This window comes from Marmota marmota, unplaced genomic scaffold, assembly GCF_001458135.2.
Source record: "Marmota marmota marmota unplaced genomic scaffold, marMar, whole genome shotgun sequence".
In the NCBI taxonomy this organism is placed as follows: domain Eukaryota; kingdom Metazoa; phylum Chordata; class Mammalia; order Rodentia; family Sciuridae; genus Marmota; species Marmota marmota.
Genome location: NW_025999968.1, coordinates 9,992,210 through 10,011,937, shown reverse-complemented (window position 1 = coordinate 10,011,937; position 19,728 = coordinate 9,992,210). Strand labels below are relative to the sequence as shown.

Genomic DNA, 19,728 nt, shown 5'->3' with positions numbered 1-19,728 from the left:
CATCTCTGCTCTTTCTCCTCTGCTAATCAGTCTCTGAGCAGGAGGAAGTAGGAGAGAAGGGAAACAGGAGCATTATTACTTGGTAGGTACTATCATGGCTGGCTAGCTTCAGTGCTCTCTGGAACCATCAGGTGTTTTAAGTTCGCTCTTTCTCTGAGATACTCCCCCATCCGTTATTGAGACTCTCTTCTGCAATTCCCTAGACATGAATCATGCATCTTGATTCCAGCCGATCACTTTCCAGGGCAGTTTCTCAACCTCCACACCACTGACATTTTGGAACAGATCATTCTTCCTTGTGAGGGGTTGTTCTGTGCATTATCGAATGTTTAGCAGCATCCCTGGTCTCTAACCAATAGATGGCAATAACAACACCCTGTCCCTGACTCTCCCATGAACCAAAATGTCTCCAGACGTTGCTAACTGTCCTCTGGGTGGGAATTCTCCTGGGTGAGAGCCTCTGCTCTAGGTTTACTCTGGCTCTGGTCTCCAGAGTCTCCCTTACTCCTCTTGGTGGCCCATTTGGACAGAATCTAACAAAACTCTGCCAGCCTCCTCTTCGAGAGATCTACACAGGATCTACAGAACACATTCAGGCATTCTTTGTTCCAACAAATTCTAGGAATGCGGATGATTCCATTTTAAACTGCATCCCTCTCCTTTGCCCTCGTGGTCTGCTTCTGTAGACTTCTCACGCAGGACTCAATGATGAGACATCATGTTTCCCAGTGGCAGCCACATCTCAATTGTTTCTCTTGTTACTGACTTCAGGAGTCCCACCTGGTAACTCCTCTCAAAATTCCTTCTCAAAAACCCTTCTCTCAACTGTTTCACGCCCTGGAAGTAAGATTAAGATGTAAGAAGCTCTTTTGTAAATTCTAAATGTGCTCTAGTACAGTACTTCCTCCACTCTCTTGATACCTGGCTGAACTCCACTTTAACATCCTTATTGTATGTAGAGAAAACTTACAATATTATTATTCCTTCCCCTGTTGTTTTTTCCAGTTGCCATTGATAGAATGTTCTTAGGCCACTTTTTAAATAAGTATATGTTCCAGGTGCACTAATTTATTTAAACATTTTCCCTTATAAAATTGTATTATCCTATTCTTTTTATTCTTTATGATCGATTTTTCTGATGAAAAGTAAGTAATGCTGACTCTAAAATAAAGGTGATTTTTAGCTGCCTGATGCAGACTATCACATTTCCAGGAAATTTGTTCTGAGAAATGCTTTGGTGGCGTTCCCTAAGATTTTTATGCTATTATGTTTACATCTTAATTGTTTGTAGAATAACCTAGGGTATATTCATTTAAAAGTGTATTTTAAATCTATGTGAGATTAGACTCCATCGGATACTTTAAATTCCTGATTTTGTGGTGCAACATGTCAGATAAATGCAGAATTTCTGAATTTTCATGTTTAGAGAGTTTAATTGCAAAGTGAATCAGTACATTTTTCTTGCTGTTGTTGGCAAATGACCTCTGTGAGACTGAAGTGGTAACAATGCCAGTATTGAATGGCATTCATGTTGGCTAACTCTACATTTGCTTACTTAGCTTTACATTTTTATCCGCTTTGTCCATTTGTTAAGATGTCTGATTGTAATGATAGTTTTACCCACTTATTTTTTTCTAGCATTTTTTGCTGATATTTCTCCTGCATACTTTGTTTATAACTTAGCTCCATTGTCTATAAAAGAATTTGGACCAGATTATCTCTAAGACATCTGACTTTAACTCTCTTTCATGCCATGTTACAAGACAGTGTATCACCTTAATAGTGTTTATTGTACCTCTTATTTTCATTTGGGTACAGTGTCCTGCTTAATTACTTTTTGCTCTTGGATCCTTTTTATCTCATACCATTAAAATGACTACCTCCTACTCCACTGGGGGCAGAGTTGGGAGGGTGAATTATAAAGGCACTCATTGAACTTTAGTGTTGGAAAGGATCTGAGATCCCTGATCTAGCTCTTAGAAATATATTGGTCCAGTTCCAGAAGATTAGCCCTTACATACTTCAATCTTAGTTCATGTATCTTGCTATATATTTATAAACCATCTTGCATTTTAACGGATTCTCGCAAGACTTTCTGCACTGAGGCAGAGAAAAAATACCAGTTGCTTTAGAAATTCATATTTATTTCCTTTTTCATCCCAATGCTCTGCAAAATTTTGTGAACTTCAGAGTGGACTGCACCAAGAAAAAAAATGTTAATTTGCAGTTGCACATTCAGTTACCAAAAGGAAAAGTGAGACTCACATTGCTTCAGCAATTCAACATATCAATCCCAAGAATATCCAACTACATGGGAAGCTGTCACCTGTTCTTGCAAAGGATACTTCACTACCACTTACCACAAAGATGTTCAGTAGCTCCTTTTTGTCAATAGAACCATTTCCATCAGAATCACACAATTTAAAATACCATTTTAATTTTTGCTCAATTTTTCCTTGTACCACTAGATTTACGGCAGCAATGAACTCTATAAAGTCGATAAATCCATCCTATGGAAAGAAAGGTAGAAAGGGAAATAAGTATTTAAGAAGAGCAATTGTTTTTTACTTGATAAGTGATCATTCATGAATAGGACCTTTAGAACAAGTTGATACAACCCAACATATTTCAGCATAAATTCTTCCCTAGTATTTTGTTAAAAAATAATAGATACCTACCATTTATAGAAATAAGTACTTCAATTTTATGGTTAAATGCCTTAAATATGCATTATTGTCAGAGTAGTTTTGGGTTCCCAGCAAAATTCAACAGAAGGTGCACAGATTTCCTATGTGTCCCCTATCCCTACACATGCACAACTTTCCCCATTATTGACACATCCTACAGGAGTGGGGCAGTTTTTTCAACTGATGAATCTACACCAGCACACCTTTTTTATCCAAAGCTCACAGTACATTAGAGTTTACTCTTAGTGTTATAAATTCTCTGGGTTTGGACAAATGAATAATGAGGTATTCCCATGATTATGGCATCATGTAGAGTAGTTTTACTGCCCTGAAAATCCTCTGTGCTCTGCTGATTCAGATTTCCTTAACCTCTGGTAACCAGTGATCATTTTATTGTCTCCATAGTTTTGCTTTGACCAGAATGTCATAAGGTTGAAATTGTACAGTGCATAGTCACTTCATATTAACCTCTTCACTTAATAATATGCATTTAAATTTCTTCCATGTCTTTTCATGGTTTAATAGCTCATGTCTTTTCAGCACTGAATAATATTCCATTATCTGGATATACCCTAAGTTTATTGTTTCACCTACTGACATCTTGATCGCTTCTACATTGGCAATTATGAATAAAGTTGCTAAAATATTCAAGTGCAGATTTTTGTGTGGATATATGTGTTCAACTCCACTTGGTAAATATAAGGTATTTGGATAGTATAGTAAGGGTTTGTTCAGTTTTTAAGAAACCACCAACTCAAATGTGGCTCTTAATTTTGTTTTCCAACAACAATGAATGAGAGTTCCTGTTGCTCCACATCTTCACCAGCTTGGTGTTTTCAGAGTCCTGGATTTTGTCCATTCTAGAGGAATGTAATGGCATCACCTTGTTTTAATTTCCAATTCCTTAGTAACATATGATACTCAACATCTTTCCATGTTTATTTGCCATCCATGTATCTTCTTTGGTCCATTTCTTAATCAGGTTTTTGTTTTCTTTATGGCTAAGTTAGAGTTCTTTGTGTATTTTGGATAATAGTTCTTTATCAGCGAGATCTTTGACAAATATTTTCTCCCAGTCTGTAGCTTATCTTTTCATTCCTTGACAGTGTCTTTTGCAGATCAGAAAATTTTCCTTTTAATGAACTCCAACTTATTCTTTCATTCATGGATCACACCTTTGGTGTTGTTTTTTTAAAAGCCATCACCACATTCAAGATCATCTCGATTTTCTCTTATGTTTTCTCTGTGAGTTTTAGAGCTTTACATTTTGTGTTGAAGAGTGTGATTCATTTTGAGTTAATTTTTATGAAGGGTATAAGGGCTTTGTCTTGATTACTTTTTTTCTTTGCATACGGATGTCCAATTGTTCCAACACCATTTGTTGAAAAGATTGTCTTTTCTCACAGTGACTTGCCTTTGTTTCTTGTCAAATATTAGCTGGACATATTCATGTGAATCTATTTCTGGGCTTTCTATTCTGTTCTATTGATTTATTTGTCTACTCTCTTGTCAACACCACACTGTCTTAATTGGTACATCTTATTATATATCTTGAGGTCAGGTAGTGTCAGTCCTCCAATTTTACTCCTCTCCTTCAATATTGTGTTGGCTCTTCTGGATCTTGCCCCTGCAGGTAAATTCTAGAATCAGTTTGTCAATATCCACAAAATGACTTGCTAAGATTGTGATTGGTTTGCATTGAATCATTAGATCAAGTTGAGAAAATGAACATCTCAACCATAGTGAGTCTACCTATTCATGAATATGGAGTATTTCTCCATTTATTAATTATCTGAATTATTTTACCAGAGATTTGTAGTTTCCCTCATATAGACCTTGTACTTATTTTGTTGTATTTATACCTACTTCATTTCTTTGTTTCTACTGTAAAAGGCACTGTGTTTTTGATTTCACATACCCCATGTTGATTACTGGTATATTGGAAAATGATTTACTTTTGTATAGTATCTTTGTTTCCTACAATAGTGCTCTACTCCTTCATTAACTGCAGGAGGTTTTTCTATCAGTTCTTTTGGATTTTCTATATAGACAATTATGTCATTTGCAAACAGAGACAGTATTATTCCTTTCCAATCTGTATATCTTTTATTTCTTTTTCTTGTCTCATTGCATAATTGAGAACTTCCATATGATGTTGAAGAGTAGTGAGAATGGACATCCTTGCCATGTTCCTGATATTATTGGGAGAAATTCTGGTTTCTCACCATGAAGTTTCATGCTTGCTGTTGGGTTTTTGTAGATATTCTTTACCAAGAGGAGATGTAGTGCCTTTAAAAAAATGTCTACTTCTTATGCCAATGAAATTTTGAAATGTTGTGACAGAAGACTGAATCCTTACTCCTGAGCCCTTTTCAGGAGTATCTTCTGAGTATCTGCAGATTGGGTCCTCTTCTCAGAGAATTTTTAATAGAAGGAAAACATATCTAACAAATAAATGCTGTATACCTTTTTATAGAAACTGGTTGATATTTTGGGGCAGATAAGCTTTAGTCTAGGAAAATTCTTTAAATGCATAGTTTAAAATATGAATCACAATTTATGAGTCTGTTTTTCTATAAAGATTATGCTCTATTAGTCAATTCTGGAAAAGATTATTTAAGGATTACCAGCTTAGGTAGTTCCCCTTGTTTTAAACTGATAAAGAACATTTTCAGTTGAAACAGAGATAGTCTATGTCACTCTTAAGAGTCATAATTTTCAAATCCTGCACTCAAAAATGCTGAACTACCTTAAGAAAGGTATACAACTCTGAAGTATATTTAACAGACATCTTATATCCAAATTTGGCAGGACAGGACAGTTACTTTTTTGGAAACAAGACTGGAGATTTAGAGGAAATAAATAGGGTAGACAGTAACCAACTGTGGATTAATCTGCTCCCAGTCCTTTCTTCTGGCCTTTGGATCTGACCATTCAGTATAGCTCTTCCCTGGGCAGTTACTGGATGAGTTTACCAAGGGTCACAGGAACATCCTCTCTGTAAACCTGGCTTATTAATAAGGTCATCTTCCAGATTTTCCATAAAAAATTTTATTTGATGATGGTTTGTTTCACTTTATGATTTCCATCTCAGTGATCACAGCTTTTGGTGTCACCTGCATGATGAATGGCAATAGGCTAGATTGAGCATTGTTGCCTGTAGAACATTTGTTATTTCATTATCAGGCACAATGCCTGTGTGCCCATAACACCTTCCAATCCAGGCTCCATAGCTCTGGGCAAACCCTACCAGGACGTGAGCATAAGTACTTTCCACTGAACAGTTTTTAAACAGGCAGCCTGGATAATCTAAACCCAGAGCTGATTTGGGGTGAGGGAACCTGTCCTCTTAGACCAGGACATTCTCTTTAAAAAACTTCTGGAAGGAAATCTTTCCATTTTCCTTTCAATATTCTTTTATGCAGCCAGATAAATTAATCTTCACAATCCATAGCCAAATCTTCTTTCCAATTATCCCTCTATTAATATTTTGTAAAAATGTGCACTACTCTGATAAATAGCTTTTGTTAATTTTGGAGGGTTTTAGGTGAATGTTTATGTGTAAATCAGAGGAAAAAATGATTATTGTCTTCAGATGATCTGTAGATTTCAAGGGCAGGAGAGGGAGATAATTATTATGGAAAAGGTGAAGAGATGTCCCTACAAGTGTGACTGAAAAGAATGCAGGGAGAATGCCCAATGGCTTTTTGGGGGGTAACCCAAGGGAACACTCTGAACCTCATATTTCCATAGCTGAGCTACAGAAGCTCCTGTGGCACCACAGAACTGTCTAGAGATGTCTGGTTCTTGTGGCCTGAGCCGAGGTGGAATCCATAAATTCCTGGCATCAGAATCCTATGAATGGTAATGAAATACACAGATTCCTAGATCCCTACCCCATCTCTAAAACAAAAACAGACCAAAAAAAAAAAAAACCTCAGTATCAAATAACAAAGCTGCTCAAGATGTAGTTCTAAGAACCTGCATTTTAAAAAGCTCCCCATCTGGCCTCATATATCCTAAGATTTGGGAACCACAGACTTAATTGCTTTTTTCATCCATATCTTACTTTGTAGCTAGTTCTGCCATCCCAGCCATCTCTCCCAATGGTCTTTTTAACTGTGACCTATTCCAAGGTGAATTAGCATAACTTTATTAAAACTGGTTAGGAAAAAAATAGGGCTCACACCTTTCCATCCCAGAATGACACATTTATAAGAACATGTTCCGACAATCAAAAATTAATTTCAAAATAATAAAAAGTCTTCACTTGCACTTCTGGAATAAACACAAGTTGCACGACCTCTCTGGATTTCTTCACAACACCCGCTTCCTCTCCCATCTGCCTCTCCACGCACACCCTGCTGCTCTATCTTCAGCAGCCTCCGTTCCCGGCTTGCTCAATGCCAGCCCTAGCCTGAGAACATTCCTTTCTTTTATCCCACCAATTTTTATCAGATTCTGCATCACAAATTCTAAAAAATTAGTTTGGTGATGTCAGAACGTCCTTTGACCCTGAGGGAGGGGTAAAAGCATGAAAAGCCATAATTGCTTCAAGGAGTCCTCAGGAAAGAAGAGGGAGAGAGCATGCAAATAAAAATGATTCCAATCCCAACATGTTTATAGATTTATATGTCATGTTTTTAGGATGGAGTGGATTCCAGAAAAGCATTAAATGAGAAATAAGGATATAGAATCATGACAGTTTCCCAGGCCAGTTTGACTTCATTATGTAGAAGGAAGGAGAGAGGGAGAGAGAGAGAGAGGGAGAGAGAGAGAGAGAATATAATATATATTATAAACATGTATAATATATATTCTCTATATATATGGAGACATATATGTGTGTGTATATATATGTGTATATATATATATATAAAGACATCAAATTTAAGTTTTCTCATCATCTTTAAAAATATATGTTTAAAAATTTACTTTCTGCCATTATTTTTGTAGTACGATGTAATTTTTAAAATAAGGAAAACAAGCCAGGCATGATGGCATATGCCTGTAGTCCAGCAACTTGGGAGGCTGAGGCAGGAGGATCACAAGTGCAAAGCCAGCCTCAGCAATTTAGCAAGGCACTAAGCAACTTACTGAGACCCTGTCTCAAAATAAAAATAGTAAAAAGGGCTGAGGATGTGGCTCAGTGGTTAAGTGCCACTGGGTTCAATCCCTGGTATCAAAGGAAAAAAAAAAAGAAGAAGGAGGAGGAAAATAAGATCTTGAGAACTTTTGCCCAACAGAAAATCCATAGGTGGGCTGTAGTCTCCAGGCAATGTCTATGACATACCATAATCACTGTTTTCAGGGTATGGTCAATTTGAAGTGTAAGTAGAAGTTAATATATAAAGCATGTATGCATATTAAAATATTTTTTATTATTTACTACTAAATGTAAGAGCTACCATTAATTTCAAAAAAATAAAGCATATAAAAAAGTCTATGTTCTAAGTCATGAAGCCAGCCACTTTCTATGCATTATCTCTAATTCTAACAGTAACCTTGCAGGTCACCTTATTAGTCTCATTTTTATAGAGTACAGAACTGTCTTTGAGAGAGGTTAAAAAAGTGAGCCAAAGGAACAAAATTAGGATGTGGGTGAACTGTGAATTTAAACTTAGCCAATCCTTTTTTCTATGTAGCTCCTAATAAGGCCCTCAGAACTCATTAAGATGGAATCCTCTTTCTAGAAGAGGCACCATGGACTTGCATAGATGGGGTGCATTTGATGCAGTATGCTATGCTGGGTTCCTGAGTGTTAGCTGTGTGAGTGTAGACAGAACTGTGTAAAGTGAGATAGCTCAGAAATCTGAAGGTGCTGTACCTGGAGCCTGTGCTACCTATACACCTATGTTACTCAAGGAAAACCTGGCATGGGTGCAATAAGCAGCTCAGCTTCAGAGAGACTTTGAGAGCAAAGGTCCCTCAGGGCCACCACTTCCAGCTCCAACTCCACCCCAACCCCAGTGCCATCTGGCTTAGCTGGAAAAGAGGTATTCATTCTCCTCTTCCCCTTCCTGCCACCTGATACCTTTCAAAAATGTTATTTTTTTTCTATTTTCAAATCCTTAGCCCAACTTCCACCACCCTTGGGTTTAGCCTCCAGCACAGTTTCCTCAGGAAATGTTCTCCGCTGCCCCTCCACGACCTGGTGTGTCCATCCTGGGCCTTCCTCAATTGATACTTTCTTGGTTTTCACCTACATGTTTGGCTAGGAATCCCCAGTTGTCCTTTGCTGCAGACCTTTTCCTTGCTTTGGCTCAGCATTTCTCCCCCCTCTGCAGGGCTTCATACCCACACGGCAGACCCGACTGATCCCTCCACACTCCTACCCTGTGAAGTCTCACTGCAGAGATCATCTGATCTTGCTATGGTTCCGCTATGGTTTTCTGTTTGCCTGAGTGACTCCAGAAACATACACTGACATATTGTCTAAGCTAATTTCAGAGGCATGTGATTTGAATGTTGGAGGCATGAATTTATAAACTGCATAATGTCATTGAGGGAACTTGGCTTCATCTCATTGACGTAAGTTCTACAATTTCCATTCTAGAAGAATTCCTTCATTTTCAGAAGGGAAGTAGGCTTGAATAACAGTAACTATTATACTAGTAATCATGATGACAGTGATATTATTGATATTATGTAAACTTGTCATCCATATAAGGCCAGGCATCGTGCTTTGTACATATAAACTTATTTAACACCAATGAGACCTTATACGGTATTAACCAAGAACCCCGGCTGTTTGAGTTCTAGTATCACTAAGTCCAGGGAGCCTGGAGACGTAGTTTGGTGGTAGAACACATGCTAGGCTTGCACAAGGCCCTGAGATTACCAAAAAGAACAACCCCCAGCACAAACCATAGAAATTATTGTACAGTAACTAGTGAGGTACCATATATTTCTATATACCTTGTAGTTCAGGAAAATAAATAATCCAGTTCCAACAAAATTTTACCAAACCATAGACCCAGACTACAACTATCTCCATCAGAAGAGTAGAGGAAAAGAAGAGGGAGAAGGTATAGAGGAGGGACAGGGGACACATTGGGAATGATATTGGCCAAAGTATGTTGTTATACTGTGTGCATGAACAAATACATAACAACAAATCCCACCATTATGTATAACTATAATACACCAATTTAAAAATATGGAAAAAATAGTAAAAATGTTAACATTTTAAATATCAAATTTCTATTAATTTTCAAAGAAACATTTTTAAATTTAAAAAAAATAAGAAAAAAAAAGACATTTCCATCCCTACACCAATTTTGTGTTACTTTTCAGAGCATCACTATCTGTGGAAGAGTCATGAATTTTCACAACTTACTAAACTGGAAACTTCTGGGTGTTTTCCTTCTTTTACATGATATGTTTCAATGAAATTTTAACAGCTGTGCTAGGTTAGTAGCAACCTGTGAATTGAAACATCTGCCTGAAAATGGCTCTTCAGTCAATAGATATAAAAACTCCAACTAGCCAGCATTATGTGATTGATCAACAATTGTCAATTGTATGGAATTTATATGTTAGGAATATCAATGAAAGTACACAAAATAAGGGCCACCCCAACCAGATTCAAAACATCCTAATCCCTTTTGTAAATTTTAAAAATCTGCAAGAGAAATGTTATTTATGCTCAGGGTTTATGAACTAGCTCGTTTTTACATATGGATACAAATATTAACACTAAACATCATCTCTATCTGACATGGAATTGCTAGAATGTCCAGAGGAGAGACTCACCTCTGTAGGATGAAAAATACACTGCTGATATGGTAAATTGGTTTTATAATGTGATCTTTATGCAGATTAGACACAGTTATTTTTGACCATGACTGTACAAAATTCAAGGGTTTGAGACAAAGGCCTTCTCATAACATGATTATTAATAGGTTTCCTGGATATAAGGAATTCCTGACCATCTGCTCCCAGAATGCAGTCAGTTCAGAGATGTCCGGGCCTCTGTGAACTAGGAGTCAGTCTATTTGACAGGGGAGGGCAAGACAATGACTCAAGTCTGATCACGTCTGGAGGAGCTATTTGAGATCCACAATTAGAGTAACAGCAGTATTTTGCAAGGAATTTCCTCAGGTAGCATTACAGATTTACTATTACAAGCATCTGTCTTCCTAAACTCATAACAGAGAAAATAAATAAAACCTAGCTTCACCCTGATTCACTCCATCAGTCTCCTGAGAATTTTTTTTATTTCCTGTGTAAGAGCCTAGATCTGTGTTCTTTACTGAATAGGTGAGTTAAGGATGTAGAAAATGGCAGAATTGATGGTAAAATTAATACAACTACATCACTTGCTCAAGGTTGTATTTTTCAATACTGTAACTAAAACAGGAGTCATGAGCATTGCTTCAGAATTAGAAGTTTTGAGCCCAGAATCCCCTTCGCCTATGTCCTCATGGTCCTCGGCTCTTTGATGATAGAAATGGGCCTTGAACCGTTTTCTGCCAATCAGATTGTGGCTGCACATTAGAATCACCTGGAAGGTTAAAAAGGAAACTACTGTTTTGATTCAATTGGTCTTAGGTAGAAGCCCAGTCACTGATATGTTTCATAATGCTCCCAGGTGTTTTAAATTCATAGTCAGAATTAAGATCCACAAATGCAACAGATTTTATTAAAATATATATGAGTTTCTAGAGCTTACATTTAAATGTATGTCAGCCGATAAAGCTGATGTCTTTAACAGGAAATATTATGGAAAAACCTCAGGCAAAATGTTGACAGTTGGTTATATATGTGAAAATTCTTTGTAAATTATGAAGTGCTCAACAAATATGAGGTGTTTTATTATCACAATAAATGCTTCTTGAGAGTTCTATTAAAAGTGGCTTTGGAATGAGTAGCCTTGGTTTAACCTTAGGAGATTGTAGCTTAACAGTATGCAATGGAATAGGTAGTCATTTGTTTCTAGTAAATATGGTTTATGAGGAGCAACAGTAATTATGGTCACCTTGTAAACCAAACAACCTAATACAGAGGTATAGGTTGCAGGCAGTCAGGGGTTAATTGCAGGTAGCTGCAAGTACCATACAAGTTAAAAGACAGATTTCTGGCTCTAATTGCTAAGCACTCCTACGCAGAGAGAAGCTAAAACTCATATAACCAAAGGTCACTTATGAATTTCAAGTAGAGCTGAGGCCCCACATGTGTCCTGGTCAAAAATCGTCAATTATACTGAATTTACATTTTAGGACTATCAAAGAAAATAGGCAAAATACCATTTAATTAATTTCATTATGCATTTGGCAACCATTGCAAGGAGCAAATGCTGTCCAAAGAACACAAATAAATGTCCAAAGCACTAGGGAAATCTGAGATGAGAAAAGCAGGAAAACAAGGCCTGCATTCATAAAAACCCACCCTTTTCTTCGGAAATATAATTCAAGCTTGATAAGAAGTACTGTTAGTCAGAACTGTTATCAAACCTGAGGGGGCTGAGGTCAGCGCTATCTGCATTTTGCTGATAAGCAAGGCATCTCTTTCTAACTGTGTTGTGTAGTTTTTTTTTTTTTTTTCCCCAAAGTTCTTTCACCTACATTTTGTCACATGAGCTCAATGACAATATAGGCAGGATAGGTCTTGTCCCTGTTCTGGAAATGAAGAATTTGAGATACAGAGAGATTAGCTGTTTTGTCCAAGATTATACATAGCAAGTAAGGGACAAACTGGGACAGGAGCCCAGGAATCCTGGTTCTTCCCAAGGGGCTACCTCTATTGTCGCTGGGTTGGGCTGTGAGTCGTATTATAAAGAGATTTGCCAAAGGGCTCATTTAGAAAGTAACATCAAGGACTTCTGGTACATCAAAGCTAAGATTTGATTTGTAAACAGATTTATAGGTGAGTTATTATCCTGTACATTGTAATGACCATATGCACCACCCCACAGGCTGCTACTTCTTAGTCTTCTTTCTCTAACAGGTTTAACCATCCATATTTCTAATTCACCCCTTCCCTCATTCCCGATCCCCAGAGTCTGTCTGGGACTGCTAAGGTAAAATAGCTTTTCTGCTTTGTTTATCCTAGTATCTAGATGTTCTGAATTAAACTCTCACTCCATTTGTGGTTTGAGTTTCAAACCCCATAAATGAAATCATTTACATCTCTCAGTGAGACCTTTTGCTTCCTGTGGGAGGCAAAGACTTTTTTTTTTTTTTTTTTTGATACTGGGGATTGAACTAGGGGAACTATTTCAGTGAGACAGGGTCTCACTAAGTTGTTGAGGCTGGCTTTGAATTTGCCATCTTCCTACTTTGGCCTCCTGAGCTGCTGGGATTACAGGCATGCACCACTGCACCAGGTTGAGGCAAAGACTTTTGATAAGTCTTTTTGACTGGTTTCCCCAAACCCTCCTATTATCAATAAGAAGGCAGCTATTACCCCATTTGCCTGTGAGAAATGGCCTCACCCCTGCCTTCCTTAATCTGACACAAGATTTTGTTGTCGTTGTTGTTGCTGTTGTTTTGCTTTGATTTTTGCATTTATTTTTCACGGGATTGTTTTTAGAGGAGTCTAAATTTTAAAATCTGATGGTGTCCTTCTATTTAGATAAAACACAGATGCATAGGTATGGCCTATTCATTTACCTTCACACCTATTACAGCAATGAGAACATGGAGCAGAAACCCCAAGAACCAAAAGCTGACTCTGTTCTAATACTCTCCAGGCATCCTAGTGCTCTGAGCTACCACACAAGTATAATCCCCCCAAAAGGCTGGTTATCTACAGGAAGCAATAGATACAGGTGAGATTCTGGGGATGGGTGGCCCCAGACATGCACTAGTAGAAACCCTCTGTCTTGGTTAGATACCTCACAAACCATGCTCCCTCCTACCATGTACTTTAATTTGAACAGTTATCTTCATTGTAATTCCCAACTCCTTTGTTAAAGGTGGAATACCACACCAGTTTAGGGTGCTGTCCTTGGAGTCAGACTGCCAGCTTCCCAATTGTACTGTGCAGTTTTTAGGCAAAAAACTCTCTATGCCCACTATAAAGTAGGAATGATAAAAATAGTACTTACTCTGTAATATGATGGTGAGGATTCTAGGAGATAATAAATACAAATGCTTAATATAGTGACTGGGACAGGAATGTCCATTGTTAACTTTCATTAGTAAAAATCCAAGTCCTGCACTTCTTTCAAGATCTGAAAATGTCACAACTTCTCTAGCCAGCCTTTCCCAGCTAAGCCATTGTTACATCTCCCAATCCCAAGAAATGTGCCTTGGTTAGCCCAGTCCTGCCATAGTCTGTTATATTACACTGCCAGTCCCCTGGACGTGACTCTTCTCAATTAGGCTGTGAACTGTTTAGGAACACACAGAATAATGACTTCTACTTGCCCACCTGCTTCTACCCTCACTTCCTTAAAAAAGTGAGGGCAATTTTTGTACCATTTCCTGTTCTGCCTGGATGGAACTGAAGTGTTCACCTGGCCATACCTTCCATCCAGGTGGACAGACACATTAACAGACTGGTTGAATAGTGTGGAACCAGAGAACAAGCCTGGTGAGCTCGTCTCCCTCAGTCTTGGATTCTTCATTTACCTCCTTTTATTTTTCGAGTATGTATCTATCTTCCCCACTTGATTGTGAACACACCTGGTAACAGAGACCCATTCCTATTCACCTTTGTTTCTACCTTCCTTCCACGGGGTGCCTCCAAGGCTCAGTATTTGCAAGTGCAACGGGATAAGAATGCAGTGTGTGTTCATGATATCACTTCGCCCCTGACAATCCCTTCCATTATTCAGCTCTCCCTACATTCACAGAAACTCTCACTTCCAAATGCTGGTGAAGATGTGGCGGGAAAGAAACACATTATTGTGGGATTGTAAATTGGCACAGCTACCTTGGAAATCATTATGGAGGTTCCTCAAAGACTACGACTCAAAACAGCATATCACCCAGCTGTACCACTCCTCAGTATTTACCTAGAAGACCTCAAGTCAGCATACTATGGTGATACATGCATACCCATGTGTACAAAAACACAATTCACCATTGCCAAGATATGGAACCAACCTAAGTGTCTATCAACGGATGAATGTGATAGATACACAATGGAGTTTTCTTCAGCCATAAAGAAGAATCAAGTTATGTCATTTACAGGAAAATGGATGGAACCTAAGAGTATTATGTTAAGCAAAATAAGCCAGACTCAGAAAGGCAAGGGTTGTATGCTCTCTCTCATATGTGGAAGCTAGAGAGAAAGGGGGGTGCCCGGGTGTCTCATGAAATTAGAAGAGAGATCAGTACAGCAGAGGAGAGGGACCAGGGGGAGGGAGGAGGGGAAGTTAAATTGAGGGACTGGGGGGTGAAAATGACCAAATTATGTTATGTTCATGTACAAATATGTCACAATGAATTCCACTATTATGCATAATTATAATGTACCAATAACAGGTTAATTTAAAAAAAAAGATTCATTTCCAGAGAGATAAGTCACTTAGCAGAAAAGCAGAAATCAGAAGTTCAGTGTTAGCTCTTGAGTTTCAGTGGTTAACACTATTTATGTTTCAGAGCATAACATTTGTGCCAGTAAAAAAAAAAGGGGGGGGGGGACTTGGAGGCAGTTTTTCTATTTTTTCCTAGCTACTTCCAATCTAGATAATCTAGATAACAATTCCAGAGGCTTGAGAGGGTGGAATGAGGGAGGGAAGAGAGGGTGGCAGACATCCATGGAAGTGGACACTGTTTGGAGAGGGCCAAGAAGGTAGCAGGGGGGACGGACAACAGGTTTGGCCCAGCAGAAGCACCAGGGATTCATGGTCTTGGCACAGCTTGGAGGAAAGGGCTATAAGCATTTCTGTAAAGTCAAGCCGGGTCATCGCTTGGGGCTTCCAAGTCTAGGAGTACGAAGGAGTTGAGAGCGAATTCCACCTAGGAGGTGAGCTGTGTGGAGATAACAGCCCCTGAGTGAATCTGGAGGTGAAGGGAGATGGTGTCTCAGTGAGCATCAGTGTGGACAGAGGCTCCCAGCCCCTGGGAAGTTAAAGTTCAGGCACATTCTTGAGGATTACATGCAACCCCAGAAAGGGATAGATTTTATCCAGAGATATGCGTGTGTAAAGTGATATACCAAGAGAGTCAGGGAGGGCGGGGGCACTTCTCAGACCAGGGCGCTGACCTGATCTAGGTGAAGAGTCTGTGAGGAATGAGTCGGCCTCAGGATTTCTGCAGCATCAATCCCTGATGGCACCCTGGGCTCAGCACAAGCACAGTGAGGGATTCCCACATGAAGCCTCAGGATTTCTGCAGCATCAATCCCTGATAGTAGTCTAAGCTCAGGCATCCTGGGCTCAGCACAAATGCAGTGAAGGATTCCCACAGGAAGCCTCGTTATGGTCCCAGGATGTCTGAGGTGCAGCTGTCATGGCTGCTGTGGTGAAGTAGGTTCCATCACTACTGTGATGATCAAGTGTGTTCATCATGCAACATGCCTAGAAGATGCCAGGCATCTCATAGGTAATCCAAAGAGGTTTATTGAGTTTTGCTAAGGTATAATTGACAAATAAAAATTGCATATATTTATAGTATACAACATGATATATTGATATAGTCTATAAAATGATTAAATCAAGTTAATTAACATGTGCATCACCTCCCAGACTTATTTTTGTGCTGAGAGCATTTAAGACCTTCTCTCTTGACTATTTCCAGGTATCCAGTACATTATTATTAACATATCACTTATTCATCCTGCTCAATTAGAACTTTGTACCCAATGACTAATATCCTCCCATTCCCCTCCACTCCCAACACCCCCAGACCCTGACAACCACCACTCTACTCTCTGCTTCTATGAATTTCACTTTTTATATTCCACATATAAGTGAGATCATTCAGTGCCTAGATTATTTCACACAGCATAATGTCCTCTAGGTTCATTCAAGTTGTTGCAAGTGGCAGGATTTCTTTCCTTTTTAAGGCTGAATAGTATTCAGTGTGTGTGTGTGTGTGTGTGTGTGTGTGTGTGTGTGTGTGTGTCTTAATCCATTTATCCACTGATGGACAGTGAGCTTGATTTTATATCTTGTCTATTGTGAGTAACATTACAATGTGTTCAGATGTCTCTCCAACATACCAATTTCATGTTCCTTGGGTATCTACTCAGAAATGGGATTGCAGGATGATATGTTAGTTAGGGTAGTATTTTTCATTTTCTTGAGGAAACTCCACATTATTTTTCTCCATACTGTTCTCCACAGTGACTGTTCCAATTACATGTCCACCAACAGTGGACAAGGGACCCCTTTACCCGACATCTTGGACATTCAAGAACTAATACTGAAGTGCCAAGGAGAGGCCCTCGGGTGTGTGATTAGCCAAAGGAATCATTGTAAATTTTACAGTCCAAACTTCAGGACCTGTTTACTTTTATGTTAAGCGCTGTTCTAATAGACTTGTTTAGCTGAAGTATAAGCTAAAGCCAGGTTAGAAACAGCAGATTAAAAAAGAGATCAAAAGCTTATGAGTATCATAACGACCAGAAAGCTGTGAAATATGAGTTTGATAGCAGAAGAGATAGAAAAACAATAAACACCAAACACAATGACAGAAGCACATGCTTTCAGGGTTTGTAACATTAGGAAACTCAATCCCAGAAACTTAACCAGGGCATGAGTACCTCCTAGTATTACACAAAATGTAACCACTGATGTTCATATTCATGTCTTTGATTTATCAAGAAAATGTTTCACTAGCACTTTGAGGAGGTAGAAATGTAAGAAAGGCATTTTGAGTGATTTCCATCCAGAATACTTAAAATCACAAAGGAGCTCCATAGAAATTGTAAATCCTCAGGGGTTTTGGACAGTGATAGTTTTATTGATTCGTCTAAATACTTTTTTTTAAAATTTTTTTGGTTTCCCTGTGCACAATTACATGCCATTTCTTAGTGTCACTTGGTAATGAACAATCCTTATGCTTCTCATTTCACAACCTGAGGTCATGTTGTGAGCCCCACCTTTCCTGTGGCATATGTCGTCACTGCTCAGGCTCCCCCCTCGCTTCCCAGCAGACATAAAATCTCTATGACAAATCAAGAACCCAGGGAGAACTCGCAAGCTCCTGAGGTGGGCCTGGACATTCCTGGGGTGGACACACAGGGTCTCATGCCAATGGCGCATGCACCTGGGATACCTCTCTGGATACTTCTCTGCCTCTGCTTCCTTGACAGCAGGCCTAGGTTCCACCCAGCCTCCTTTTTTTTTTAATAGTTGCTCATGGCAATACAATGATCTTGACATATCATACATTTGATTCAAATGGGGTATGAATTCTCATTTTTCCATGTGTTCAGATTGCAGGATCACATTGGTTATACATCCATGTGTATACATACAGCAATCCTAGTGTCAGTTGTATTCTGCTGCCCTCCCTATCCCCTCCCCTCCCCTCCCCTCCCCTACCATCACTATTCTCTACCCATTCTACTGTGACACTTATCTCTCTTTTTTTTTCTTCCCTTCCCCCTCACACCATCATATATGTATTTTGTGAACCCATGAGGGTCTCCTTCCATCTTCCATGCAATTCCCCTTCTCCCTCCCTTTCCCTCCCTCCTCTTTTCCTTGTTTCGTTGTAATCTTCTTCTCATGCTCTTCGTTCCTACTCTGTTTTGAGTCACCTCCCTTATATTAGAGAAGACATTTGGCATTTGTTTTTTAGGGATTGGCTAACTTCGCTTAGCATAATCTGCTCTAGTGCCATCCACTTCCCTGCAAATGCCATAATTTTGTTACTTTTTAGTGCTGAGTAATATTCCATTGTGTATAAATGCCACATATTTTTTTTTATCCATTCATCTGTTGAAGGGCATCTGGGTTGGTTCCACAGTCTAACCTCCTTTTCATGGTTCCTCTCTTGCACAGGCACCGCGGGCATGCAGAGCGCATTCACTTTCATGGGGCTGACAGCAAGATCACCGGCATGGGGTAAACATCAACGCCTCTGGAGAACACTGCAGAACTCCAGGAGAGCTCATCTTCTAATCTCTGGAAATTACCCTAAGAACTTGAGAAGCTTCTGTTTAGAGCAACAGCCTGCCATCCTGAAACTGGGCTGCTTACGGCAGGCACACTGAGAGAGCATCAACCACACACAAAGAGGGAGAGAGCCAGAGAGAGCCAGAGAGACCCAGAGGTAGGGGAGGAGGGAAACAGACGTGCCAATGTGCTTGCTGTATCTGGGACGCATTTCAGAGTTAAGAACAAAAGCAGAATACCCTCATTTTCCCACAGACTTGTAACCTCCTTTCACTAGCATCTACGCTTACTAAAATTTATGAGGAGGAAAACGGCCACTCTAAATAGGCAACATTTAACTCATGTTTGATAGCAAAGCACAAAAGACAATAGTGTCCTAAAAGAAATCTGTTCCCCACATCAATATGAGGACTGAAATAGCTGTTGATTTCTCATAGGTTTAATGTTCTCCAGGTCCTGCCTGTTGACTCCTTTTAAATCCCTTGATTCATGGCTTTGGAAAAGGGATCCGAGGATTGTGCTTCATTCCATACTCCTCACAGAATTAGTTCTATTAATTTTATTCACTTAATGATCCCTTCTTTCTCCCTTGGTATCATTGGTTCAGCTTCCTAAAGTCATCTGTTTTTGTTTGCTAGTAGTATTTCCCCATTCCTTTTATTCTAGATGACATCTTCACATTTTGAATGATACAAAACTATAGCTAAAATAATGCACAGGAAAAGCAGGTGGAGAGTGCACATGATATTTCAGATTGTTACATCTTTGTCTCATTTTCCCTTTCCCATCTCACTTTTCTCTTCTCATGTTGTATTTTTTCAAGAAAAAAAAAAAAAGAAAAAGCAAAGATGCTACAGCTCCTCAGGGACAAGTCAATTCAAGATTACTAGTTGCATAACAATCTATAGAAACTAAACTTCATCTGAATTTAAAACTGTAAACTGTTTTGTTTTTTCCCCAAACTAAATTGGTCAGATATGAAAAAAAAGCAATATAAAGCATTCTAACTTTTTATTTGAGCAC

The 19,728-nt window shown here is 38.9% G+C and overlaps 1 protein-coding gene across 1 annotated transcript in view; it reads right to left on the bottom strand.

The window, feature by feature from the left end:
- Positions 1–19,728, bottom strand: part of Guca1c (guanylate cyclase activator 1C) — a 29,218-nt gene that overhangs the window by 8,790 nt on the left and 700 nt on the right. The window contains 1 exon segment of the mRNA XM_015478386.2: positions 2,361–2,510. Coding sequence (XP_015333872.2) covers positions 2,361–2,510 — 150 coding nt within the window.